The following is a 26,991-nucleotide window of genomic DNA, read 5'->3' as shown; positions in this document are numbered from 1 at the left end:
AAGTCTTATGTTAGAGGCTCATTGGGTGTCATAGGTAAGTCATTCACTTCCCTAACCCCAAGTTCTCCTCTCTGTAAAATTAGGAGCATGCATCTTGAAGTATTACATCAAGACCCACTGAACCATTTCAATGCATGGTCCAGTTCAAGGGGAAAAGGACTTGCGTAAAGAAAGGTTTTAATGAAGCCCCCTGGGAGATTCCCTATTTTGTCAGCTTGGCTCAGTGATCTTCCCTAAGCCCTCAGGAACATGTTCCACAGCAAGGAGTTAATGATGGGCTATTAAGTTTCAGATAAACAGAATTTTTCTTATCAGTCTATTCAGTCTCTATCTAATTGGACCCTTTCCCCTTGGAAAGTAGGCTATGCAGCCACCTGCTTGAAGGAGTAGTAATCCTCATTCGAAAGCTGGCCCTGCCAGTTCCAATCCCTAAGGCTGAGGATTTACTACTCACTGAGAAGAGGTGCTGCTGGGGGTTTCTTCCAAGAACTCAAGTCAGAGTTGACTCTTTCCTTCCTCATGCCTGGCAGCACTCTAGTCAGTTGAGGTTTCTTTGGCCCCTACTCCATCATCTCCAGACACCGAAACATAAGGATGATGTTCGAGCCTCTCTCTCCTTTGTGACTGTAAATTACAGTAAGGGAGGGAAAATACCGTTATTTTAACACTGACTACATGTCAGGCACTGTAGTAAGTGCTTTAAAATATTGAATCCTCACAACACTGGGAGGCAGGTGATGTTATTACCCCCATTTTACAGTTGAGGAAAGTGAGGCAAGCAGAGGGTCACATAGCTACTAAGTCTCTAAGGCTGGATGTGAACCTCGGTCTTCCTGATCCAAGGTCAGTAGACATTATAGTCCAGGTGAAGCTATAAGTTTATCTAGACACACATGTCCAAACTACAGAGAGGGAATAATCATAAATAGCTAAGAGAATAGCGTTTAAATGTCAAATTTCATTTGTCTCCTCACAAGGAGACGTGGCTTCTCCTCTAGAAGTAACTAGACATGTCTGCATTCAAGTCCAGGGAGAACCATGGTACCAAAACTATCCCCAGCCCAGTTCATTTGAATGCTGTTACCTGCAGAGCAAAAGGAGTGTCACCTATCTCGGAAGCCCCTTTCTGCTAACTTTTCTCTTTCTCTAGTCACTTGATGAATAACTTACTATATGTCCCCAACCACCCAGCATCTCATACCCTATTCTAGACCCTTCAGTGAACCCCTGTGCTTGGCTCTTCCACAATAAAGGCTTAGGATTCAATGTAAAGTGACTGAAAGGGGTCAGAAAGAGAAGCAGAACTATTGAAGTATTTCTCTGTGATGGCAAAGAGCAAGGCAGGAAGACAGTGAGTTAATTTTTACATCTCCAAAGATGAAGGCAATTTTGCTTCAAAGGATCAGCGATGGTTCCTCCAATACCTGGAGGGCAGACATAAACTGGTCTCTGAGTGCAGAGGGCTAATATCTACCATGTTCATAGCTTTAGAAAAGAAAAATTTTAAATTTGCCTAGTAAATAACCTCACAGCTGGGATGCTAACTGCTCAATCAATGCAAGGTTTGAATGTATCTTAACAGGTAGCTACCACCATAGTACACAGAGCACTGGGCCTGGAGTTAGCCCAAGTTCAAATCCAGTCTCAGATACTTACTGTGTGAACCTTGGGCAAGTCACTGAAATTGTCTGCCCTGGTTTTGTCGCTTGCAAAATGGGGAATAATAATAGCACCTACTTCCTAGAGTAGATCCTTGTAACGCACCAAGTAAATGCTCACTTCTATTACAGTGCCTGTCTTCTCCCTCCATATTGGCTGCTTTACCCCAGCAGAGGTGTCACTTCATAAGTGGCCAGCATCTGCATCACCAGCCGATACGGAAGGCATTCAAATAGCTGTAGGACCCAGAGTATTTATGAGCAAAATATCATAGCTGGTTCCACTAAAGGGTGTTAAAAATTATTAATAGTCAAAGAAAAGAGACCAGATCTTTAATGATACTTTTCCATAAAACATCTCAAGTTGGCAAAGAAGAAAAAGAATCAAAGTACAACTTAAAAGGAAGGATTATTCACGCAGTGAAATGATTTTTTTTTCTGCATTACACAAGCTAGATTTTAATGGCAAACAATGACACCCACAGCACCACACGATTTGAGGGCCTTCTAGCTAGCATATGTCAGCAGCAGAGCTGACAAGACGAGCATATTTAGCCCACTTGGTGAGATACAGAGACAATGGAATGAAGCACGGCCATAGCACAGAAGTCTTCTCCTTCCTGTGTTCTGTGTGGATACTTTGACTGGCAGCAGACTGCAGGGACACACCCTGCCCTGGGGATGCTCCAGGTTGGATACCTTCAAAGGGGTCTCCCTGGTAGGGAAGAGAATCAACAGGCTGACTAGAGAGGCTCCATCCTTCCTGGGCAGCTGCACATGTGACATTAACCATCTGAGTGGTGAAAAGAAGGGGTGCTGTGGAGAACCCAGTCCCAAGTGACCCTTATGTAGCTCAGGGGAGGGAGGAAGGACAAGGAACATGGAGAAGGGAGATATGTACATTAGAACAATGAGACCAAAAAGACACATAGGTTTCAAGAAATAAATATGCCCCAATGCCAGGCCCAGAAACCACGCTGACTGAATTGAGTTTCACAGGCAACTTACATTTTTAACACTCAAAGCGGGACAGTATACTTTACTGGTTCAATTGTCAGTTACATTTGTCATCACTACACACTGAGTAGAATACAGTGGATAAGCAAAGTTTTCTCCATCATGGAGAGATATCTGTGTTGCCACAAACAGATTGTTTGTATCATACATCTGTGTTTGCAGTGGGAGGATGTTAAAGTTTTCTTCTCCAAAGGAGGCATGTACCTTGATGCATCAGGCCCTGCTGGCGTTTCGCTCGAGGCCACATGTACATAAAGGAGACAACATGGCACCAAAAGAGAAAAAAAAAGCCCAGAAGGAGAACAGGAAACAAATCAGCCTTTAAAATGATTGTGACAAAGATTACACAGTTAAATTTCTAAAATACAAAAGAGGCACATTTACATCACTGGTATGTTCAACGATGCAGCTTGGCTTGCTGTTTGCTTAGCCCAAATGGTTTCGATTGCCCTTTCCAAAAAGTCTTCATGATCACATTCCAGAATGTGTCAGCAGATACTAGGCAACAAAAGCCTCACGACAGTAATTCAGGCAGGAGCCAGGTCCCAGTGTCCCCAGCATTTCTTCTCCTCAACACTTTCATACACCTGGCCACAAAATCGTGTGTGATTTACAGCTATTTTCCTCCATCAGAAGGAAGGCTGCCAAAGCCATTAGGTAAGTTTAATGATTAAAAACAACTCATTTTTATAAAGAACGACAATCTAGGTGCAAACAGCAGACAAGCACACCAAGAATGCGAATATCTGAGTCAAAGTAACAGATGACTTTATTCACTGTCCCATTTGTTAAGCACAATAAAGTCACTCTGTTTTTTTGTCTCTCAGAAGGGTCTTGAAGGGGAATCAAATGTCAGGCTCGGCCAAGTGTACTTTCATATATATATATATATATATATATGCACAACTATGCAACAGGGTTGAGAGTTGTATTTCTACACAAACCCACATTTTCCTTTTTTTCCCCTTCTAAACAGCCCCTAAGATTTAGGGAGGTTGGCAATGCAGTCTCCTTAGGAATAACATTTTACATATTTGATTATTGTTTGTTGCTTTTCATTTTCAAGTGTTTATCTTGCTAATGTGTTAAGCTGTGACAAAACTTGTTAATACTGAAATGGAAATGATGTCCCAATAGCTGTTCCTGGCAGTTTCAAATATATGACTGGGAAAAAGTCATCGAATAGTGACATCTTTACAGAGAGACCTCTACAACATCTCAACCATTCCTTTTTACTTCTCAGACATCATTCCTAAGAAGTCTGCTTGATTGGGTGGCAGGCTAGCTTGGCAGGAATTATGTTCAGTCCTTCATTACAACTTTTAGAAAAGAAAAAAAGAAGGGGGAAAAAAACACTAGAACAAGGGATGGAAAAAAAATCAGCATGATGTTAACATATGAATTCCATTTTCAAATTCGATATTCTCCATGTACTCAAGCAGCCTCCTCTCTTCCAGTCTCTGAATTATCCAGCAATACAAATAATGCCCTTAGACTGCAGGGGACACCTACAGAACTGCCACAGTCGTGACTGGAATCTGAGTCTAAAATTCAACCTAAGAATTAGATCGAAGGGCTTCCATTTTCTCTTTTGTCCCCTAGAAAACAATTTTAAACAAGAGCTGTTGACCTTAGAAGCAGCCTTTCTCCTATACAATCCAATAAATAAGCACATTTTCAGTTTGACCACAAAGGTCTTGATACAATGTCAGTGAGAGCTATTAAAGTTCTGAGTTCTAAAAATCAAAATACCCACTTCCACACCTCAGTGAGATCCAAAGCCTCAGAAGCTCGGCTTTGATAACCAACATCTCACCCGAGCTGGCTATATGTATAAGCACAGATACTGGAAAATAGGACTGACTACGAGTCCTGTTCCTGGAGGGATCAGAGTACTGCTCTAGAAGGCAAAGGTCTAGCTAGCTCTTTCTCGAAAGGACAATTCACTTACAAGGTAAATGAACTTAGTTTCTAATGCCTCCCCTCCCTCCCTACCCCTAAATAATTTGAATCTGTAGGCCTGATTCTAAATCAGCAATTATTTAAGGTTAATGCTAAAATACAGCAGCTTTCATATTCGCTGATAGCAGCGTTATCTTTGTTCATGATGCAACCGCCTTCTCTTCTATAGGCAAAGAATGACTGTTCAGGTCACTGGCAGATTTCATGGGACAGAATAACATATGCAAGCACAACCCTTGATTTGCAGGATCAACCTGATCTGCATTACAGCTGTGAAAATGCAGCAAGAATTTCCACTGCTCTCCAAAAAATAATGAGCACATTTATCTTGCCTGCTGCATGTGATGATAATAAAAATGCCTGATGTAAATGTGCCTTACAAAAGTGAGAACTGAAAACCGTAATATGAAAAGTCAAATATAACTAAAATTCATGAAACTATATGTATATATATAAACACACACACACATATATATATATATAGTTACCACAACTAAAGCAGCAAATCAAAATGTCTGCTGGGGTTTTCTGGAAAAACTAAAAAAACAAAGTTGGTTTGTGTCCAAGTTGAATGCTACCATTGACACAACAAAATGAAACCCACGATAGGAAGCTGAAAAGTGCACAATGAAATTAATAGTCTTGGATCAAGTATTTGTGGAAAATTGGAAATGTTTTGTCTGGTGGACTTGGTGAAGGGTGCTGAAGGTGGATCAGAGCTTCTCCGAGCCAGAGCGGGCCTGGCGCTCCACGTAGAAGAGGATGTAGGCCTTGGCCTTCACCACGGTCTCCTCATCGGTCAGGGTTACGGTGCTGTCATTGAAATGGAACCAGCGACCTTCATGAGTTGCATAAGCTGTGTAATGTCCAGAACCAACACTGTAAGCAAGAGAAAGGAGGAGGATTAACAAAAGTACACAACAACGAAAGCCAGTCCAATTCCCATTTTATAGATGAAGACAGGCACTTCAATTTGGTAAATACCTTTTTTTTTTTTTAGGCAATTGGAGTTAAGTGACTTGCCCAGGGTCACACAGCTAGTAAGTGTCAAGTGTTTAGTCTGAGGCCGGATTTGAACTCAGGTCCTCCTGACTTCAGGGCCGGTGCTGTATCCACTACACCACCTAGCTGCTCCCAATTTGGTAAATACTTTCAAGTGACCACTACATGGCAGGTGCTATGCATACAATAAAAACAAAATAGCTCCTGCCCTCATGAAGCTTATTCTCTAAGAGGAAACAAGTATGCAGATTAGACAACCCAAGGCACGGGATGCAAAAGCTATTTTCTAGAGGGAGGCATTGGGAGACCCAGGAAGAGGTGGCACCTCCTCTGTGCTTTCAAGGAAGCTAGGGATTATCAGGTGGCAGTGAATGAGAAAAGCATCCCTAACACCCCGGGAGGGGAGAGAGAGCCTGTGCCAGCACAAAGAAGGACTATGCTATTATGTAGGGGGAAGCTGGCCAGTCTGACTGGAATGTGGAGTGTGTGAGGGGAATAATGTGCAATCAGTGTGAAAAGACAGATTGGAATCAGATTTTGAAAGGCTGTAAATGTCACAGGAGTTTGCATTTTACCCTACAGGCAACAGGGAGTCAGCTTGTAGCTGTGCAGAAGCTAGATTGGGGGGTAGAGACTTGAGGCATGAAGACCATTAGGGGGACTTTGCAGCTGTCGTGCGGGGGGAGAGTGGAGGGACAGAGAGGAGATGATGGAGACTAGAATCTCCAGGGCTGTGCCTGGGGAAGAGCTGAGAAGGGCTACAAGGCTGTGAACCTGGATGAGCAGAAGGTGCTGCTTTCAGTAGAAATGGAGAAGTGAGGAAAAGAAGTGGACTGTGAGGAGGAGATAATGACTTTAGACGTGGTAAAGTAGACGAGGCCTATGGAATATTCGGCATGGGAGCTGTCCAAGGCTGTCCTTTATCATCATGGGACCAGCCCATCCCTTTTTACTCATACATTTCTTTAATGACATACTCAATACTGTTTCCTATTCTAATTGCTCGTTTATAATGTGCACATAAACATGACTTCACTTTTCCAGCGTCCTTTGGGTGATTCTCAATTTCAACTCAGATATTATAGTTTCCCAGAATTAGCAGCCATACATCACCAGGGGAATAATGTTACAGAAAAGATGGGCCTTTTGTTTCAGGGAGAAGCCTGAGACCATTAAATTTAGCAATTTCCTGAAAGCAATCCAGCCTATTTCCCTTTTCATGTTCAGTTCTGGGACCAACTCACTGTATATGTTATTTGTCCAAATTTTATACACAAACGATATGTTTATACAAACACACACACGCATATGTGTACGCATTTATAACTGCATCTCATCGTCTGGAACAGTTGTTCTCCATTCTAAGGGGAGAGATAGGTCAAATGCTTTAGGGTGATTTTAGATCTCATCTGTCAAGTTCTGCACTGGTGCACTGTGGGATGTGACCAGCATCACGTTGCCTCAAGAGGAGCACCTGGGAGTCCTCGCCATCTACAGAGGATTCTTTCTCAACCTGGATTTGGTAGTGCATTGCCTCCATGATAATGGTGAACTTGCTTAGCCAGCATATGCTTCCTTATTTATTTCTCACTGGATATATTAAAATTGAGACACTAATAATCAGAGGGTCAAACAAATCTATCACTGTTGTGTATTTCAAGGAATCTTACATTTGAATGGTTTCACATGAAACACTTTGTTGTGAGAGCATTTAAAGCAGCATGATGCTGTAATTACTCAATTTTTTTTTTATGGTGAATAAACAGTAAGCACAATAGGAATTCCTGTAGTCACTACTTCTTTCAGTCAGTTATGTTATGGTAGACGTATGGTATAGCATTTTGATCACTAGCAAAAGCCTGCCTGTTCCTATTCAGTAATCTCATCAAGGATGCACCTGCTGTGTGTATAGAGTCTCATAAATAATTTTATATAGAGTTGGTTTATGGGTTTGTACTTATTTTTTATCTCTTAGTAACTTTTTTCATTATAAGGTCTAAGATTTTTTTCCACACCTTTGGTTTCATTCTCTCCTTTAGATACCTTAGGAATTGTATCATACCCTCAAAGTCTTCCTAATTGTGTCCCCTCTGGCATGGACCTCTTCTGGGTAGACTTGGTCTAGCCCAACTGCTTTTTCCATCTTTATTTTCTTTAGTGCCATTTTCATTTCCTTTGTAAGCGTAACTGGGGCTGGGATGTTAGAATCTAAATATGGTGATTCTACTGTTCTTGAGTTCCTTATTGAAATCGTGGCACTTCTTTTCCACCTTTTGCCTGTTTTTCTCCTTCCACTTTCATCTTTCAATTCCCTTGGGACAACTGCGCTGAGTTGTACCTCTCACTATGCTTTCTTTACACTAGCTTCCCCCTCTACTGCTTCTATCTTATGAAATGTTACTATTTGTACCATCTTTCTTCATAAGATTTTGTAAACAAATTTATAAATTAAACTAGTTTTGTCCTTGGATGCCACGCCTTTCTGCTTGGCCAAGAAATTCAGTGTTTACTCACAAAGGCACTTTTTAGGCTCCTCTGGTCTCTCAAATGATTTATATTTGTTAAATTTCTTTATAAAATGGTCATCTCGGTCAATATTCTTTCTTCTAACCACTTTTTAGCACCAATCTTATAACCTGTTCAAACGGGTCATGTTTCGACTATTTTAATTGCATGCCATAGCTTCTCTCCCCTCTGATTTTTATTTCTTCTTCCAAATATTTTCATCTTTGACTATAAACATCTTATGGGGCAGCTAGGTGGCGCCATAGTGCATAGAGTGCCAAGTTTGGAGTCAGGAAGACTCATCTTGAGTTCCAATTTGGCCTCAGACACCTACTAGCTGTGTAACCCTGGGCAAATTACTTAATCCAGTTTGCCTCAGTTTTCTCATCTGTCAAGATGACCAAGAAAACCACACATGGGATCATGAAGAGTCAGACATGACTAAAAAAACAACTCAATGACACACAGATTCAGGAAGACCCTCGAGTCAGTTATAATTTCTTATCTATTCAAAGACAGGTTTCATTTTTTTTTTATGTTATTTGCTGCTCCCCAGGTCTAGCACCTTCATAACGTACAGGTTGTCACAGAAGTTTCAGTAAAAAGTTTTATTTGCTTAAAGCACTTCTGGGAGGACCTTCATGCACATAAGGCAGATGCTGTCTTTGGCCTTTCTTGTTCCTTACTTCTGGACCTAAAGTAGGGGGCAGTATTGTTCAGGGGAAAGAGCACTGCACTGGGCATCTGAAGGTAATACGCTACAGCAGGCATACTGTTAACCCTCCCCCCAAAAAGAGAACAAAAAAAAAAAGCTTATATGTGAAACCAGCAATCTCTCATGTATAGCTTTTTGAAAAGTATATAAAAAATGCAACATTACCCTTAAAGCTGTCTGCTAGTCTGTGTTTTTATGACCTTCCTTCTGTACTCTTACGCTTTTTGAAGTTTCAATGATCTTTTTTTTTTTTTTGGCATCACTACCCCAAACTCTTCTTACCTTCACATATCCTCCCCAAACGAAACAACAACAACAAAACCCTAAAGGACTTGTGAGCCATCCTTCCATTTAGCTACAATTACCTTCTGTCTTGACTTCCTTTATAACAAGAATACCATGATTATCACAATTTGATTCCTCCAGTAATTTCTCCATTTGATGGTCACTGGACAAAGCTATCAGACTGTTTAGAGATGATTTTAAAAGTACGTGATTCTCAGTATTGTCAGTTTTCTGTTACTGCAGAAGTGGAAGGTTCTGCATAGGACTGAGGGTTGTTTTAAAGGACGTTTGTTAGTTTCATACATTGCTACGGACAAAGAATTCATCATAAGTGGCCAGCAAGCTGGTGATGAGCTACTAAGTCCTTAGCTTTTCTGAAAGCAAACACAGTCTAAGGAGAGTATTTTTTTTTATTTTATTTTTTTTGCTTTTAGGCAATTGGGGTTAAGTGACTTGCCCAGGGTCACACAGCTAATAAGTGTCAAGTGTTTGGTCTGAGGTCGGATTTGAACTCGGGTCCTCCTGACTTCAGGGCCGGTGCTCTATCCACTGCGCCACCTAGCTGCCTCTAAGAGTATTTTTTTTTAAATCTAAACCAAAACAGAGATGGAAAGGCATTTCAGAAAAGTGGAGCTATTAGAGAGGCCCTCTTCTATTACAAATAAATTTTAAGTGGAAAACTATAAAAGTTAAGGGTGAAGTAAACTATATTTTGATGGAACAAAGAATAACACAAGCTACAAAACCAAACCTGTTCTGAACACAGATGCTATAAAATTCTGGGCCTATTTTTCACTTCTCTTTACAGAACATTGCAAATTCTAGCATCCTTTCACTTCGAGCTTGCAAAGCGGAAAATTATAATACTGTCTACTTTATGCAAAAATTGATGACTCAATCAATAAGCTTTTTATTTAGCATCTACTATGTGCCAGGTACTGTGTTAGGCCCTCTGGATACAAAGACACAAGATGCTTACAGACCCTTAGGGGAAGCAACATGTACCACCAGATCAGTAAGAGGTAGTTGAAGAAGGCAAGGTAATCAGATGCAAAGGTAGCGTCAGAAAAGGCTTCGTGTAAAAATAAGTTTAGATCCCATCAAGCAGAACGGAAACATCGGCGTTCTAGTGACACTCTGAGCTCTGCGTGCACCTCCAATACTCACCCGGAACCGTGATGCACAACGACGGCGGCAAGGTCATAAAGGCAGCTCTCAGGGCCGCTGTTCTCGGGCTTTAAAACAAAGGAGAGAAAACACATCCTTAGGACTCAGCTGCCACCAGCAATCAAACTGCCGTGAGAGCTCCCTCCAGCAACCTCGCCCTGACCTTACAGCGAGATCACTGGAGTAAAAAAAAATACTCAGTGTTATTTTGATATAGGTCTTTCTGAAGCTAAGTCCCCTTACCTCTAACAAGTAGCACTTCATATCTAGGCCTCTCAGAGGAAACTCTACATAGGTGTCGACCTTGTTTCTTAGGTAAGCTGTCCAATGAAATCTTTTCAAGTGTAAGCAGAGCACCTGAATGACAAAATGGGAAAAAGTGACATACTTGTTCATAGACATTTCGTTCACCTTTCACGACAAATCCACCGTCTGGTGCTGATACTGTAAGAGAAGAGCTTTCTCTAAGACTCCCGTCAGCTTCTTTCTGCCAGTTGTTAGCATTCCCTGCACATGCTGTGGGGTATACAGCTTTGACTGAAAATTCTAAAGGCCAATTCTAAACATCTTCCAAAGCTGAGCTTATATTAAAAGCAAGATATTTTAAAATTAACTGTGGGCTGACAGTCTGAGTGATCTCCTCTGTGAAATTTCATGGAACACAGGCCTTTACCTTTGGTAATTTCTGAATCCAAAATTTTTTGGTGGATTTCTGCTTCTTTCTGCATTTGTGGCACATATACAGTTCTGTCTCGTCAAGTTCTTCCAAGTCTGTAAAACTACGAAGACAATCTAAAAATTGATTTAAAAAATGTTAAAACACGGTGCTTTTCACAAAGATCACATCTGGATATTTCTAAGAACAATCAGTCATGCCTTGGGCCTAAACTCCCCTTTATTTTTATGGAAAGTTCCAAGTTTAATTCCATTAATAACCTATACTGCTAAAGGAGATATCTATCACCCCCATTTTACTTTATTAGAGGAGGAAGGTGTTGAGAGGTCCAATGTCTGTCTTCAGGCAGTGGTAACAAATTCAAACCGGGGGCCACATATTGACTTTGAAAACCTTAACTTAACATCATTTATGTTAAGCATTTCCCAATTACATCTTAATCTGGTGTGGGCCAGACTGAGGATTTCTGTGGGTTGATGAGTTTGACGCCACTGCTTTAAGTTCACAGATTGTCCAAGTAGCACAGAGAGGTCTGTCAAGCTGATCCTGACGACTTTTTTAAAATGTGTATCTTATTTTTATTGATCCCTTTTGATTTTCAAATCACCTTTGTTTCTTTTTCATCTTTGATTTTATTTTTCAACTGACAAGCACTTTTCCTCTTCCTCCCAACCGCTGTCTCACCAATTTGAATGAAAAACAAAAAAAAGCACAATAAAAATATGTGTACTCGAGCACAACAAATCCCCACATTGTCCATGTCTAAAACTGTATGTCTTATTCTGCATCCTGAATCCATCACCACTCTGTCAGGAGGTGGATAGCATAGATTATCATCAGTCCTCTGGAAATACTGATCTTTGGATATTGCTGATAAATTACACACAAGATCTATTGTCCTTGCTTAGGAGATTTCCTTACAGAAATCATTAAATAGGCAAATTCAAATTTCCCAAAGCACTATTTAATCTCTCCAAAATTATAAACAAAGAATCTTAATTTCAAAAGCCCACCTTTCCAATTCCACTCTACTACTACCCTACAAGAGACCCTTTACTCCAGCCAGACTAGCTTACTCAGTCCCTCAAATATGTCATATTTAAACTATTTTCCCTATTCAAATATCATTCACCTGCCTATTTCTGCCTGGTTCTTGCCCACCCAGCTAGGTAAGGCCCAGTTCAATTCCCAACTTCTTCATAGAGACTTCCAAGACCACTCAAAACAATAATGATTTTCCTCCTTACAAATATAATTATTGCCTGTGCCATTCATATACTAGTTTTATACCACTTCATGGTATCTACTTGTATCATTAATCTCAAGCCATTTCACTTTGGGGGGGTGTATGACTTGTCTCTCCAATTAATTTGATAATCTACATGGCAAGTAAAAATTCTGTGTTATTTCTTTGTATCCTTAGCTGGCACCACACTAAGTACTACTGAACACACAGTAGGTGCTAAATAAATTTTTAATGTTCTTGAACAGCTATTTTCCTCATTAGGGACAGCTTCAGAAATGCTAATTATCCCTAAAGTCCTTTTCCATCTTCATAGTTCCAAGACACAGGGATGTCGGAATGTCATTTCGGGCCCCTTCAGAACGAAGGACAACTACCACTGATGGCTTTGATGATTCCCTCAACAAAGCACGCCAGCTTCCGTTTAATATACTAAAGTTCTGATTATATTTTTCTTCTGTTAACTAGTTTTATCTGAACATTGTGGCCTTGTACCTATGGGATACAAAAATTGAAAAACAGCAAAAGGGAGCATATTGGTTATATTTACCTTAAGTGGGAAGTCTGGCACAGAGCTTTTTGGAAACTGAGGCAAAAGGAAAATGAACACACCTTTCTAAAAATTCCTTTACAGTAGTTGAAATCAACTGACAGAGTTTAAAGAATCCTCATAGCACTCACTCTGTTCCTTTTCCCATCTCAAACGTTTGTCCTTCAAACATAATGTAAAACTAGTTTTCAATAAACAAGAACATTCTGATAAGAAATTTAAGTGATTATTTTTCTAATTCAATGGCATTAAGAATTAAGCAACGTTGTGTGACAACTAACTTTGTGTGATGATTAACTTTGATAGAATTAGCCCTTCTCAGCAATACAAGAATCTAAGATACCTCCAAAAGTCTCAAGATGGAAAATGCTATCCACATCCAAAGAAAGAACTATGGAGTTTGAATGCAGATCGAAGCATACTATTTGCTCTTTTTTTCCCTTCTGCTTTGTTTTGTTTCCTCTTTCTCACGGTTCCTTCAATTAGTTGTAATTCTTCCTTACAACATGACTAATATGAAAATATGTTTAATAGGAATGTATATGTAGAGCCCCTATTAGATTGCATGCTGTCTTGGGGAGGGAGGGGGAAAAAAATTTAAAACTGAAAAGCTTATGCAAGTGATTGTTGACAAATCAAAATAAATTAATAAAAAAATTTTTAAAAATTAAAAATTAATTTTTTTGTTCTGAACCCAAATAGTCCTGAGCTTTTCGTGTGAAGGTTGCCACACATGCTATAAATAACAAGCAAACTGCAACTTCAGATCCCACAGGTCAAGTAAAGTCAAATCATTATCAACAAATTACATTGGAAAATGTCAGTTTTGTTTTTCTTTTTCTTTGTCCCCCCTAGTGGTAGGTGAATTAGGTGGAGGGAGGGAGAAAAAGATTTTTGATAATTGGGAAAAAAATTAATTTAAAGAATATATATAAAAAACATTTCAAATAAACATTTAAAAAGAAAAGGAAATGCCCTGCTCTCTAGTATGAATAGTGATTTTCAGCTTCTGGAGACCAGGGATCATGTGTTAGTTACACTTTCTCTGTATGAACTCAAAATTTCATGGGTACAACAGCTGTAGATCTTGTGCTACCTTGTGACACTTCATAATTGTCTGGTATTGCTACTGAAATTGTAAAGTTCTTTAGGGCAGAAACAGTGTTTTCTCTCATCTCTCACTTTTCTATACACAGTAGGTGCTCAATAAATTTTTATTTCTGAGCACATAGCAGGTTCTCTCTCACATGCTTGCTTACTTTGGGTTCAACCCAAACACTTTTCTGAAGACTTTCTTAAGAAAAATTAGAAAAACCGACTCCTGTATTTCTATTTTGATGGAAATATTGAATTTGTATACATTTACTGCCTCTAAATCCAGCATCTAACTAGGCAACTTTTGAAACATCTTATTTTTATTGCTATAGTTTTAACACAACCATCATTTCCAAATATATCTCTCCTCCTTCCCTTTGTAATAAGAACTAGAGAGAGGATGCCAATTAAAAGACATAAAATCAGATAAAGTCCCTCATAAGCCAATGTGGATAATATATACTAACAGACTTCAATGGGACACAGCTAATTTAAAAAGTCCTATTTTTCCTTTGGCATTAATTACATAACTTTGGAAAGTATATCTGCTTTTTGGTCCTAAATTCTTCCTTTATCCATAGATCTGAAGTTAAATTATTCCATGCTCTCCTAATTTGCTTATGATATCACCCTTTATGCCTAAATCATGTACCCATTTTGACCTTATCTTGGTATACATTGTGAGATGTTGGTGTATATCTATACCTAGTTTCTGCCATACTGTTCTTCTCATTTTCCCAAGTTTTTGTCAAATAATGAGCTTTTGTTCCCAATGCTTGGGTCTTTGCATTTACTAAACACTAGATTACTATGGTCATTTATTACAGTCTATTGTTTAACTAATCTATTCCACTCATCTACCACTCTCCATTCTATTTCTTAGCCAGTACCAGATTGTTTTTGATTGTTGCTTTATAATACAGTTTGAGATCTGGTACAGCCAGGTCACCTTCCTTCACAGTTTTTTCTTCATTGATTAATTTGATATGTTCTTCCAGATGAAATTGTAATTATTTTCTATAGAGCCAGCATTTCTAAAACAACATTGAAAAATAGTGGTAATGATAGGCATCCTTGAAATTTTTCTAGGTTATCCCTATTATAGATAATGCTCGCTGATGGTTTTAGATTCTACTTATCATTTTAAGGAAATCTTTATTTGTTCCTGTGATTTCTATTCTTTTGTAAAGGAATGAGCATCATATATTTTTTAAAAGCTTTTTCTACATCTATTAAGATAATCATAGCTTATTGTTGGCTTTATTATTGATATGGTCAGTTATAGTGATAGTTTTCCTAATGTGAAAGCAGTCCTAAATTCCTGATATAAATCCCACCTAATTGTAGTATATGATCCTTATGATATATTTCTGTAATTTCCTTGCTATTATTGTACTTAAAATTTTGCATCAATATTCATTAGGGAAATTGGTGTATAGTTTTCTTTTTATGTCTTCTCCTTCCTGGGTTAGGTATCAGTGCCATTTTTGGTCATAAAAGGAATTTGATATGAAAAAAAAAGATATTAAGCACTTTGCTTAATATTTAATTTAGTTTGCATTCTCTGAAAGCACTAACTAGCTTTTTATAGCAAAACAGCAGAAAAATCCATTTGCCACAGTTAATCCACAAAATGGATAATTCAGCTCCAGATATTCAACACGTGATTGTTTAAATTCCATTTGAAACTATTATGAGACTAGCATTCAGGGCTTCACTCCTACTCTTAAAATAAAAATGTGTGTGAACTCATATCTGTGTATGTTACAAAGTGTTTTCCTCACAACAGCCCTGAGAGATAGGGAGTGTAAAAATATTACTTTTCTCATTTGATAGATGCGAAAACCAAGGGCCAACCTCTTTAATTCAGAGAAGTGACTTGCCCTAGGCTAATAAAGAATTCTAATAAAATAAAAAAGTAAATAAAATTCTGACACCAAGTTCAGCTTTTTCCTACTTCTACATATTACTCATAGCCTAATTATCCTTCATTTGTCAATTTACATCTGCTATCCTACAAAATTCCTGAACCAAATCTCAATGAGATGACAGTTCCCTACTCCTGGTAACAACAGGATAAGAAATCTCAGATTTCTTGTTTTCTCTTTTGTCTGTGAGCATAAACACTGTTATAATGACAACATGACGCTGGCTTCCTATACAAATCCCTAAGCACTTTTATGTTTGTGTACTTGAGACTGAGATCATAAGAGCTTTCATAAGTAACTGTTGCATCATGTAAAAAGTTTGGCCTTGGAGGGGGGAGGGAGGGAATTATATAAGGATAAAAATAGAATTCAAGTCAATTAACATTTATTAAATATTTACTATATTCCAAGCACTGTGCTAAGAGTTGAGGATACAACAAAAGTTCCATATTTTGAAACAATTTCCTTTTGAATTTTTTTCCCAGACAAATCTAGGAAAGGGGAATTACTGCTATACAAAGCAGATGAATTCCAATTTATCACAATGGCATAAAATCAATCAGCATGATAATGGACAAGGGAATAAACATTTATACAACACCTACTACGTGGCAGGCACTGTGCTAAGCACTTTACAAATATTATCTCGTGATCCTCACAATAACCCTGCAACGTAGATGCTGTTGTTACCACCATTTTACAGTTGAGGAAACTGAGGCAAGCAGAGGTTAAGTAACTTGCTGTGGGTCACCCAGCTACTAAGTGTTTGAGGTCATATCTGAATTCAGGTCTTCTTGACTCCAGGACAGTGCTCTGTGCCATCTCACTGCAAATTATTCTCCCAGGTCTGCCCCGGTCATACCGAGGATCACAGATTTAGAGCTGGAAGGGAACTTCTAGGTCTTTTAGCCCAGCCTCCAAGAACTGAGGAAACAGGTGGCAGGTCTTCTCGTTGCACCACATGACATCCCAACAGAAGCAACACAAACACAAGTGACTGCTCAGGGAGGATACGTGTTTTCTTCTTCTTTTTTTTTTTTGGTAGCACCAAATCACTTTCTGGAAGGAAGTATGCAATCACTGGGAAAATTTTTGTAAAAACTAAGTTAAATGACAGTGACAAGCCTCCTTTGTAGCACTTTAGAATCTCTCATCTCAGGAAAATATACTTTAGGACTGTTGCTGAAAGAATAATTTATCAACTCATCAGAGAGAGAAACTTCTTGTTTGCAGCTTCAAATCAAAGGCAGGAGAAGCATCAAACCCTACCTACTTATTTCTTGGGTCTTCCAATGACACCAGTCAGTTGTACTCAGGGTTAAAGATGCTGCCGCCCTTCCAGCAGAGCAGGGTCCCAAACAGGAAGGGGACTATCTCGACAGACCACAGGTATGTAAGTCATAACTAAAGAATACCTGGGAAGGAACGTCTGCTCTTGTGTCCCTTTAATTCCTTTACCATTCCCTTTCCTTCTATCTCCTCCATTTTTCCTTTCCTTTGTGCACTGGGCTTAGATCAAGGTTCAGGTGTTGGCTCTGCCACATACTATCCACCTGACCTAGGGCATGTCACTGAATCTCGATGGGCCTTAGTTTTCTTAAATGTAAAAAGAGGGCTTGCTCCAGGTAACCTGTAAGGTCCCTTCCATTTTTCCTTTTATTGACCCATCATTTCTACATGTTGTACAAAACTTGTGGGAGAAGGTCATTCAGATCCCTAATCAATTAGCAAATAATTATTGGCTACATGAGGACCATCTAGACATATTACAAAATATATATGGTATATAATCCCTTTTGTACAAAGTGCTTAAGATCTATTTTGGTGACATGATATAAACACACGAAATATCAGAATGAATGAACAAACTGATTTATCAAGGGCACTGCCAACTGGGTATCAGCAGAACTCTCATCCCTTCCTCATCCACCTTCTTGCTGCGCCTCTGGCACCTCAGCAATCCTGGATGTGTTGCTATGCCAAAGAGAGGAGAAAAGGAGACCATTCACACTTGCAATCGGACAGTGCACTGCCAACGTAGGTGCGATGTTGACGTGCAGTAGTCATGTGCCATGGTACCACAGCTACACTCCTGTATGGTACCTTGAGATCACAATTGCCATTTAGGAAATTGTTTCCATGTGTAAGATGCATTTCAAGTTCCAAACTGATCATATAACCCTGCTGGTTAATTAGAGGCTGCCTACATACAATACAGCCCTAAACTGTAATCTTATGCAAAAAAACTGCATTACTTAAAATCTTCAACCAAATTTATCACTGAAGTCCTAAATTATTTTTATCTGCTTTTTAAAAATATAAACAAACAAAATTTGTGCTAAATCACTGTAAGACCTTGCGATCAATTTCATGTTCTACATCAGAGGATAAAAATCTGACATTTGATTTAAATGAGTTTTGTGAAATTTGTTTCCTTTAAAATAGCCTTACCATTTATCCCCAAAAAAAGTTTTGGAAAGATTTTTCCACAGTATATTCGGTATACATATGAACACTTTAAACGAAAGCTCTTTTTTTTTTTCTCCTTTCTTAGGCAGAGGTGTACCCTGCAGATGGTGATATAAGGAATAAGGATAAAGCACCAATTAAATGTAGTTAAATACACAGCTGTTTTGGCATCAATTCTTATACTAGTCAGACACTGAAATAGTCTTAGAAAATACCTTAGCAGATGATTGCTACTTTGCAGCACTTCTGAAAGTTTTTCTTTTCTTTTAAAAAGTGTATGAACTACCCTTTTCTCCCTTCTTTGCACTGCTAAAGGACTGGGGTGTGGAGTATTGCATCTACAGTCAAGAAATACTATACGTTGGTTAGTTTTTCTCAGTTGCCTTTGTGCTCGTCTTTCTTTTATATTCTTTGTTACAAAGAATGGCTCTCCAGGGAGGGAAGACAGGAGGGACGTACTTGGAAATAAGTGATGTAAAAACAAAAGATATCAAACTTTATGTATGTGTATCCTATAAACATAGGGACAGCAGCTAGGTGACACAGTGAATAGAGGGTCGGGCCTGGATTCAGGAAGACCTGAGTTCAAATCTGCCCTAAGACATTTATTTACTAGCTATGTGACCCTGCGCAAGTCACTTAACCCAGCTTGCCTCAGTTTCCTCATCTGTAAAATGAATAGGAAAAGGTAATAGCTAACCACTCCAGTATCTTTGCCAAGAAAACCCCAAATGGGATCATGAAGAGTAAGACACGACTGAAAAATGACTAAATAACAACAACATCCTATAACGTGGAAGTAAATGATGTGCTCTCTAATTTCCTTCCTACAAAGGAAGTAAAAACTTTCGCCCTTAAGTTCTAGGCAAATTGGACTTAATTCTCCGTTCTCTAAAAATGACCTATTATTCAAGCCTCTGCACCTTTGTTCATGTTGTTCCCCTAGAGCGATGCCATCATCTCCTCCTAAACTATTCAATCCCTGCCTATCCTTTAAGGCCTCATCCAATGCCCATTATTACAGGAAACCTTCCTTGATCCCCTCTTACAATTTCTCCCTCAACTACTGATACTACAATAGTACCTGCTGGTACTGACCTCTCCTTCACGAGTCTCTTTTTGGCTGCCTGATACGCTAATCTGTTATTGTGTATTACAGCTTTCTATGTATGTGTCTTCTCCTCCTATTTAACTGTTATATTTTGTAACTCTCCTAGCACCTAGTACACAGAATAGGCATTTTAAAATGTTTCTTGAATATATATATTCTTCTACTTTACCTGGAAAACCAGTCTGGTTACAAACCTTAAATTTTAAAGGTTCTGTCTTCTCAGTAACATGAAGAAGAATACAGAAAACATTTCAGGACACAGTATAATGAACATACAAAATGGGCTTTGCTGAGGCACAAAAACCTGACTCTGAAAATAGTTACATTAACCAGGTATCCCACATGTCCCAAAGGTAAAAGGAATTCAAGAAACAAAGCACACTTTTAGCACAGTCACATACAATAAGAATCCAGGGAGACTTCAAAACAATAGAAGTGTCCTTACCTCGGAGTGAACACAGGGGCCCATTTTCTTGGTTCTTAGAACGCTTGTTTCTAAACTGACTGGGAATATCTAATGAAAGGTCTTAAAACAGGAAAAAATTCATTAAAACGACATTGGCCTAATCACTGTGTTTTTTTTAAAAATCATCAATTTTATGGCTTCTTTGAAAATAAAGATTCAAACATTTTTATCATAAAAATAAGGCATAAATACCCAAATATATCTTACCAAGAAATGGATCAAACTTTCTAGATTCTGTCCCACATATTAAGCAGTTAACTTCATTTTGAAGAATGCCTCCAAATATAGCTGTGACAACAGTAGATGCTCCATTTCTAAAGAAAATCACCATGTGGGAAAATATTTTAATCATGAGGTCTATATTTCTTTGATAGCACTAAACCATTAATAAACATTTTTAAAGATTCATTTAAAACAAGTTTCTCCACTGATACTGGCTGTGTATTTTTTTTAAGTTCCAGAAGAAGAATAAAGGGAGCAAAGAAAGTTCCATGAAAGGTTTTTATTGGGCACAACCAAGGCTAAGCCATTGTTAGGAAAGACACAACCTAAACTTCAATAGAGTGCTAAATGTAAGGATCACACCCAGTTTAATTGTGGGGGGGTACTGCTGATAAAAGGTTTGTTTCCCTTTCTGTTTTGAGGACAGTAATAATGAGTGACTTCAGACACAGTAAAGCCTACAAAAGAGCCTTCAAGTGTCTTCAGTTTTGACATAAAAAATGCAAATTGGCTTTTTAAAAACTAACCTGTAGTTCTAATGAAACTTGAAAATCTGAGATATAGGAGAAAATCTAGAAGGTATAATTGTCCATTCTCCCTTGTGGTTTAATTTCTGTAAGATTCACAAACCAGTGCCATGCACAGAGTGGGCATATAAAAAATAAATTCTGAACTAGTAATAAAGATATTTGAAAAGGAGAAACAGAAAAAATTTTAAATCATTCATTCTCTTATGTTGCTACTAAAACACCATGGTTAGATTTAATTAAAGCTCAAATCAATTGTATTTTACTGTCAATTTAAACTTACTATAGTTCTTCCCCTTCAAAGATTAACTTCCAAGTTCTAGCTCCAATTTATTTTAGATTCATGTAGGATTACTAAGTTTTAGTTTACCATGATTTTAAACACTATTCAAATTAAACAGTAAAACCAAAATATATTCTCTCATTACAAATGTATACTAAAAACATAATTTAAAAATGCCTTTAAGTACTTCTTCCATTTGGAGAATGATTTAATAAATTGTGGCTTCTGTGTACAAATTATATTCTACTAGCTTAAAATAAATAATGTTAATGAGTAATACATTCCTTAATCAGTAATAAGACCAAGACTTATAGCTATGGGTTTAAATGCGTTATATCGTTTATTATTATTATTATTATTATTATTATAATAGCAATTGAATCCACTTCCAAGATAACTGTAGAGATCTCAATGAATAGGACAACCTTCAAGTTTAGCTTCTTGTACATTTTAGGTGTTTTAAGGTATTTTAGTTAATATTAAAAAACTATAACATGAAACATCAGTAGAATGCAACAGAAAAGCAGCACTGTTTTGTGTGAGAACTTATTGGAGACTGATTTATCCCACTGCAAAATTATGCTATTCAGTAAGGCAATGTGATAGGGTTCTGTCACTGTCCTTCTGATTTATGTCTCAGGTAACTGACCGAACAACATTATATTGAATTTTCCTGATGTCAGGCAGGAGTTTCTTAAAAGAAATATATTAATAATTACAAATTGCAACAGTATGAAGCAGAACATATTTATGGGTTTCCTATATAAAAGACTATATTGTATGTAAAATACACGAGCTATATTATGTTTGTGCACAAATATGCTGCATTAAAATATACAGTTCATTTTTCCACACTCAACAAAACTTTGAATGTAATATTACTGGGAGGAGATAACTCACCAGCACCTTCTTTTCTAAACTGGAATTTGGGTTGGGGGAGCTGTATATCTATGTATAGACTATAAAGATCTATACTGGGTCCATTCCTATAGTACAGGTGGCCACAGGAGGCTGAAAGTGGATGGAGGAACCCTACTTTAACATTAAACACAATCCAAAACCAAAAAACTAGCCTAACTACACTCACTAATAAGATCTAGAGAATGCTAGGCGGGCAAGACTACAGTCACACCTATATACAACTTACCTTTCTTTCTCTGATGAGTTTAACTTGTAATCCCCTTTCCTGCACAGATCAGGACTGACAAAAGTCTCAAAAATTACAACATAAGAGGAGACTGCACATTGACCAAAATCCAGGCTGAAATGACTGTAAACATCCCTGCCTAAAGCAAAATAAATGTTTTGGTCTCAGTGCAGGTTTCAGTCTATCAGAAATTACATGGGATAACAATTCAAAATTTTTTCATGTTATGGGGCAAGAAACACTTCTGAAAACTTACTGGTGCTTCAAGGTCAATTAGGGAATGAACAAATATGTTTTAGGCAAATTCAAGTTCCAAAATTGCTCAAGCTTATATTTTCAAATGGAAGTACAACTAGTTTGGGTAGAGTAAAAAAAATTCCATCCCCCCCCCCACCATTATCTTCACTATCATTTGAGAACTATTTATAAAAGATCAACAAAAACTGAACATATCCTACACTTTTTCTGATTGTGCAAACAATTTTTTAATGAATTTCAGTTAAAGCCCTCAGAAAAACTAAGAACAAATCTAATATCAAACTGTTCAAATGCAAGAAAAAGCAGGATTATTTTGGTATGTTACTTGTAAAGAATTTAAATAAGAAATGTATACGAAGTTTAAGTAAAACATTAACATTTTAAAATATAAAATACCACCAGTATAGTATTACATAAAAGCCCTACCCATGAAACTCCATTAAAAAACCAAAAACCAAAACAAAAGTCTTACATGCAACATTTGTTACTTGCAGAAAGACTAGAATTCTCTTGCAGAATTACTGATCGAGAAACTCCATTGAAGCCTCCCTGGAGTTCCAAGTGTAGATGGTCCAAAAGATAGCGCATAAACTCATGGGCATCTTGCTGCTGATAACCCCTTAAAAGAAACAAAAAATGTTTGAATATGGGGCCTTCACATGCTTAAATCAGTCAAGTGTTGGGCAAAGCAGGGTCTACTATCCAAATCAAAATGGTTCTATTACAAGAGTAAATTTTATGTGTCCCAATTTCATATGTTATCCTATCAGACATTAAATTCTAAAGTTCTACTACAAGTGACTGATAATTTTTAAACTAATGGGGCTTAGATTTAAAGAGGTTGGTTTAACCTTTAAATCTTGACTTAAAGAAATCTTTAAAAAATGCTAGAGAGCCAAGAGTTTCTCTAAGTCTGCAAATACTTCCCAATTAATGATATGGGAAAACCTTTTTCAAAAAGTTTTTTTAAATTGTGTTCATTCATACAATGAAATTTTCCTTTGATGATTAAATATTAACACCTGACTTTCTAAAAAAAAAGACACACAACACCTTTCAGATGTGCTCTCTCACTGCGGTAATGCAAAATGTTCTTATATTAAAACAGAAGATCACTTGGCAACAAAGAGCAATGAATACTGGCAGCAAACAAAAATTAAGCTAGGAAGCAAGAAAGTTTTAGAAAGCTATCTGACTTAGAAATGTCTCTAAAGTATGATATTTTAACGAATTCAGGACAAAAAAGACATAGTGTAGCACACTGCCTCATTCACTTTATAATACAGAATTTTGTTTGGCCTGGTTCTAAATGTCTTAAATGACAAAACTTTCACTAGTTCTATTACCAAAAAATTCCATAATCAACACTTCTTAACAAAAAATTTCTCCCAATATTTGTTTTCCCCATTCAATTCGTAAATCCCATTTTTAATTTTGTTAATTATGCTAAATAATTCCCATAGTCCATAACAGTCATCATTATTCATTTGCCAACTGTTACCCTGACAATTCCCCTAAACTTTTGCATTCACAGTTAATTCACTGTAAACATATGAAGAAATATAAAAAATTATCATAAAAAGGTAAAGCTTGTATACAGACTCTATTGATTTGCCTGTTAGACAATCAAGTGGAAATCAGCCTAATGTCTGTACTATCTAAAATGCTAAAAGACCAAGGGGCTATATCAACCAAAAAACCAAACTGTTCTGTGCTATTTTAAGAGTAAGCCTGGGTTACCATCTCCTAAGACTCATCACACATACTACCAACCACACTTCAAATATTATTTGGTCATTAGGTCAATTTGCATTTGTTATTTTAAAATATTCTTTCTTTTAAATAGCCTAAGGTTGTTCTTAAAAGCACAACATGTTTTCTATACAGTTTCCCATTAAATTTCCTTTCTTCACTTAAAAATAATTTATACTCTACTTTTTTCCTTGTCATTTAAAAGATGATAGCATTGCAGGATAGAGCCATTCTGTTTTTCTTTAAAAGTCAATTAATACTTGTGTCTACTTCAGCTTATGTAATTTCAACAGAATATAAAAACTTTACTCATTTTTCTCTAGGTGTTATTGAACTATACTGGTAACTTTGGGGTGATCTGGTGACAATCCAAGGAGCCATTTACAATAATATAATTTTGATAAATGAAAATCTGAATAGGAACCATAGCACACTGGGGAGAATCAACAAATATTTTTTAAAATATTATACCAAAAACTTCACAATCCCACCTGGATAATTTTCTTATTGGGTTTCCGTAAAGACTTTCCAAATGCTCAATTACATTTTCAGAAGGGGAAAGGAAGGGAGGGAAAGGACATAAGGAAGGCTTACAATAAGAGGAAAGGGAAAGTTTTCCTTCTTCAACGATGATGCTTCCTACATAAACAACTGCTATGTCACCCATGGAGCTACTTGTCAACCACTGATGGAATGGATTTTGAGGAAAACAATAGATATCTTTAAAATAAAATTAGAATTCAGGCCCACAGGAAATAAACAGAATGGAAACTCAGTGGGGTTTGAGTTTAAATCACATTACTACCTTTAGTTGTTTTTAACTTCAAAGTCTCATCCTCTATATGCCCCACAGTTTCCTTATTACAATAAGAATTAAATCAGTAAATCTGTCTCACAAGAGACACTAAAAATAGTCACTATAAAAAACTTCACACCTATAAAAGGCTAGAATAACAATAACACTTTTTCTTAAGGATGAAAGGCTGAGTGTAAGAGGCACATAGCTGAAATGTGTGGGAGATAGAAGGGCAAAAGTATTGTCTTTTCACAATTGGTTCCTTAAACAAAAAGAATCCACTTAAGACAAAGAACTTCGCTGATACAAAAAACTATTAACTTTTATTTTCTAGAATGTGACAGATAAATTCAAATATCAAGACAAACACCATGAAGTCTAGACACACACAGATACTTGTGTGACATGACAACATGTACAACAGTGACATGTACCTGTGCACTATTCTCTATGTGTTAGGAGTTATCAGTACATAATCTATAAAATGGCAAAAAACCAATAAGGAAAATGATATCCCTGTGCAAGAAAGAGCAAGTCAAGTCACTCTAGAACAAACATTCCAAAATATCTGGGATACACTCAAAATTTCAGTTTTTTTAAAGATACTAAAAATCTTTAACATTTACAAAACACTTCTGATTACTGTGAAAAAACCAGCTACAAAACCAATATGGCATAGTTTAGCTACTCCTCTGTCATATCTGCTACTGAGGTTTTTCCAAGGAACACAAAATTGAAAGTGAACTAGGTTCACACGCATGGAAAAATAGTGAATTAAAGTGTTTAAACTGAAAATGTTTAAAAATCTAAGCTACCAGAATCTCATATAATTGTATTTTTTAAATCCCCCTTTCTAATAGAGAGCAGTATACAAAAAAACCTCTTTTGGATCAAAAATAAACAAGTTACACCCAATAATGGCCTAACACCCTACACAAAAAAAATAATTAGCAAATATATGAATTAGATTTCAACCATTCAATTAACTGAATTCATTCACCCTTATTCCACTTTATGTGCTGGAAGGCTCTTCAATAAACAGCATGGTCAAGATGGCAGTGTAGAAGGAAGTAGTAGAGTGAGATCCCCTCCAAACAGAGCTAGAATGTGAACCAGATGGAATCATGATGGGGAATTTAAGACAAAATCACTGCGAGTCCTTTTTCTGGCCCCATTCTGCAAAGGGAAACAGTGGTCTTCAGACACTGACAACTATTCCGGCCAGAGCACAAGTCCTAGACTATACCAGGGCACCTCAACAAGGACATGTACCAGCTGGCAGCTTTGTTACCTTTACTCAGCTGTAGGTCATAAACTCCAGGCAGACTAACAACAGGACCTGTTCCTGGGAAAGGAGGCCCAGAATGGGATACCCAGAAGGCAGCAAGCAGCAGTGGTATGCCTCTGAAGCCTTGAGAGGAATAGAAAAGGTAGGAATCCCAGATACAAGAATCCCATGGTTCTATCCCTCTGAACCAGCAGAGTTTCCCAGCTGGCTGACAAGGGCTGAGCCCAGCAGTAGTCTACTGTTGTTCAGACCAGTGGGAGCATCAAGCAGACTTTATCCTGCATCAGACCATTTTGGGAGTGCTGAAAGCTTGCAGGTCCCCAGCCTGAGCTGAATACAGCAAGAAAATAGCAAAAGGACCAGTTTAGACTTTCCCTTCAGAAGTGCACAGTCAGGCTCCAACATCAAGTCCAAAGTCAGAAAATAGTTTTTAAGAATGCACAAATCTTAGAGAGAGAGAGAGAGAGAGAGAGAGAGAGAGAGAGAGAGAATCCCACCATAAAAGGCTATCATTATTATTATTAGGACAGAAATGCTCAAGGAGGAAAAAATGACTCCAAAACACCTATAAGCAAAACCTCAAAGGAAAACACAGCATGAGCACAAATTCAACTAGAATTCCTGGAAGAGAGGAAGCAAGAGTTAAAAAATATTTTAAAATGTTTTTGTCATTGAAATGGGAGCACAAAAAGGTCACCTTCTGAAAGAACTCCACCCAAGTAAAACTTCCAGCTACATGATAGCCAAAATCCAGACCTTCCAGGTCAAAAAAAAAAAAATGCTACATGTAGCCAGAAAGAAAGAATTCAAGTACCCAATTCGTATAATTTAGCAGCCACCACTATCAAGAAATGGAGAATTTGGAATAT

At 37.6% G+C, this 26,991-nt stretch overlaps 1 protein-coding gene across 2 annotated transcripts in view; it reads right to left on the bottom strand.

Annotated features, from left to right (window-relative positions):
- Positions 1-1,974: 1,974 nt before the first annotated feature.
- USP3 (ubiquitin specific peptidase 3) overlaps positions 1,975-26,991 on the bottom strand; it is a 107,040-nt gene continuing 82,023 nt past the window's right edge. For both annotated transcript variants that reach the window (XM_020983974.2, XM_020983982.2), the window contains 7 exons: positions 22,759-22,905; positions 20,057-20,163; positions 19,829-19,909; positions 10,985-11,103; positions 10,555-10,668; positions 10,312-10,379; positions 1,975-5,516 (listed from right to left, as the gene is read on the bottom strand). In XM_020983974.2, the coding sequence (XP_020839633.1) occupies positions 5,351-5,516; positions 10,312-10,379; positions 10,555-10,668; positions 10,985-11,103; positions 19,829-19,909; positions 20,057-20,163; positions 22,759-22,905 (802 nt within the window). In that variant the 3' untranslated portion in view covers positions 1,975-5,350. The remainder of the gene's footprint in view (positions 5,517-10,311; positions 10,380-10,554; positions 10,669-10,984; positions 11,104-19,828; positions 19,910-20,056; positions 20,164-22,758; positions 22,906-26,991) is intronic.

This window comes from Phascolarctos cinereus, unplaced genomic scaffold (assembly GCF_003287225.1).
Source record: "Phascolarctos cinereus isolate Bilbo 61053 unplaced genomic scaffold, phaCin_HiC Scaffold_3;HRSCAF=262, whole genome shotgun sequence".
NCBI classification, from domain to species: domain Eukaryota; kingdom Metazoa; phylum Chordata; class Mammalia; order Diprotodontia; family Phascolarctidae; genus Phascolarctos; species Phascolarctos cinereus.
Note: the sequence above shows the minus strand (reverse complement) of the source record. Positions and strands in the feature narration are given on the sequence as shown.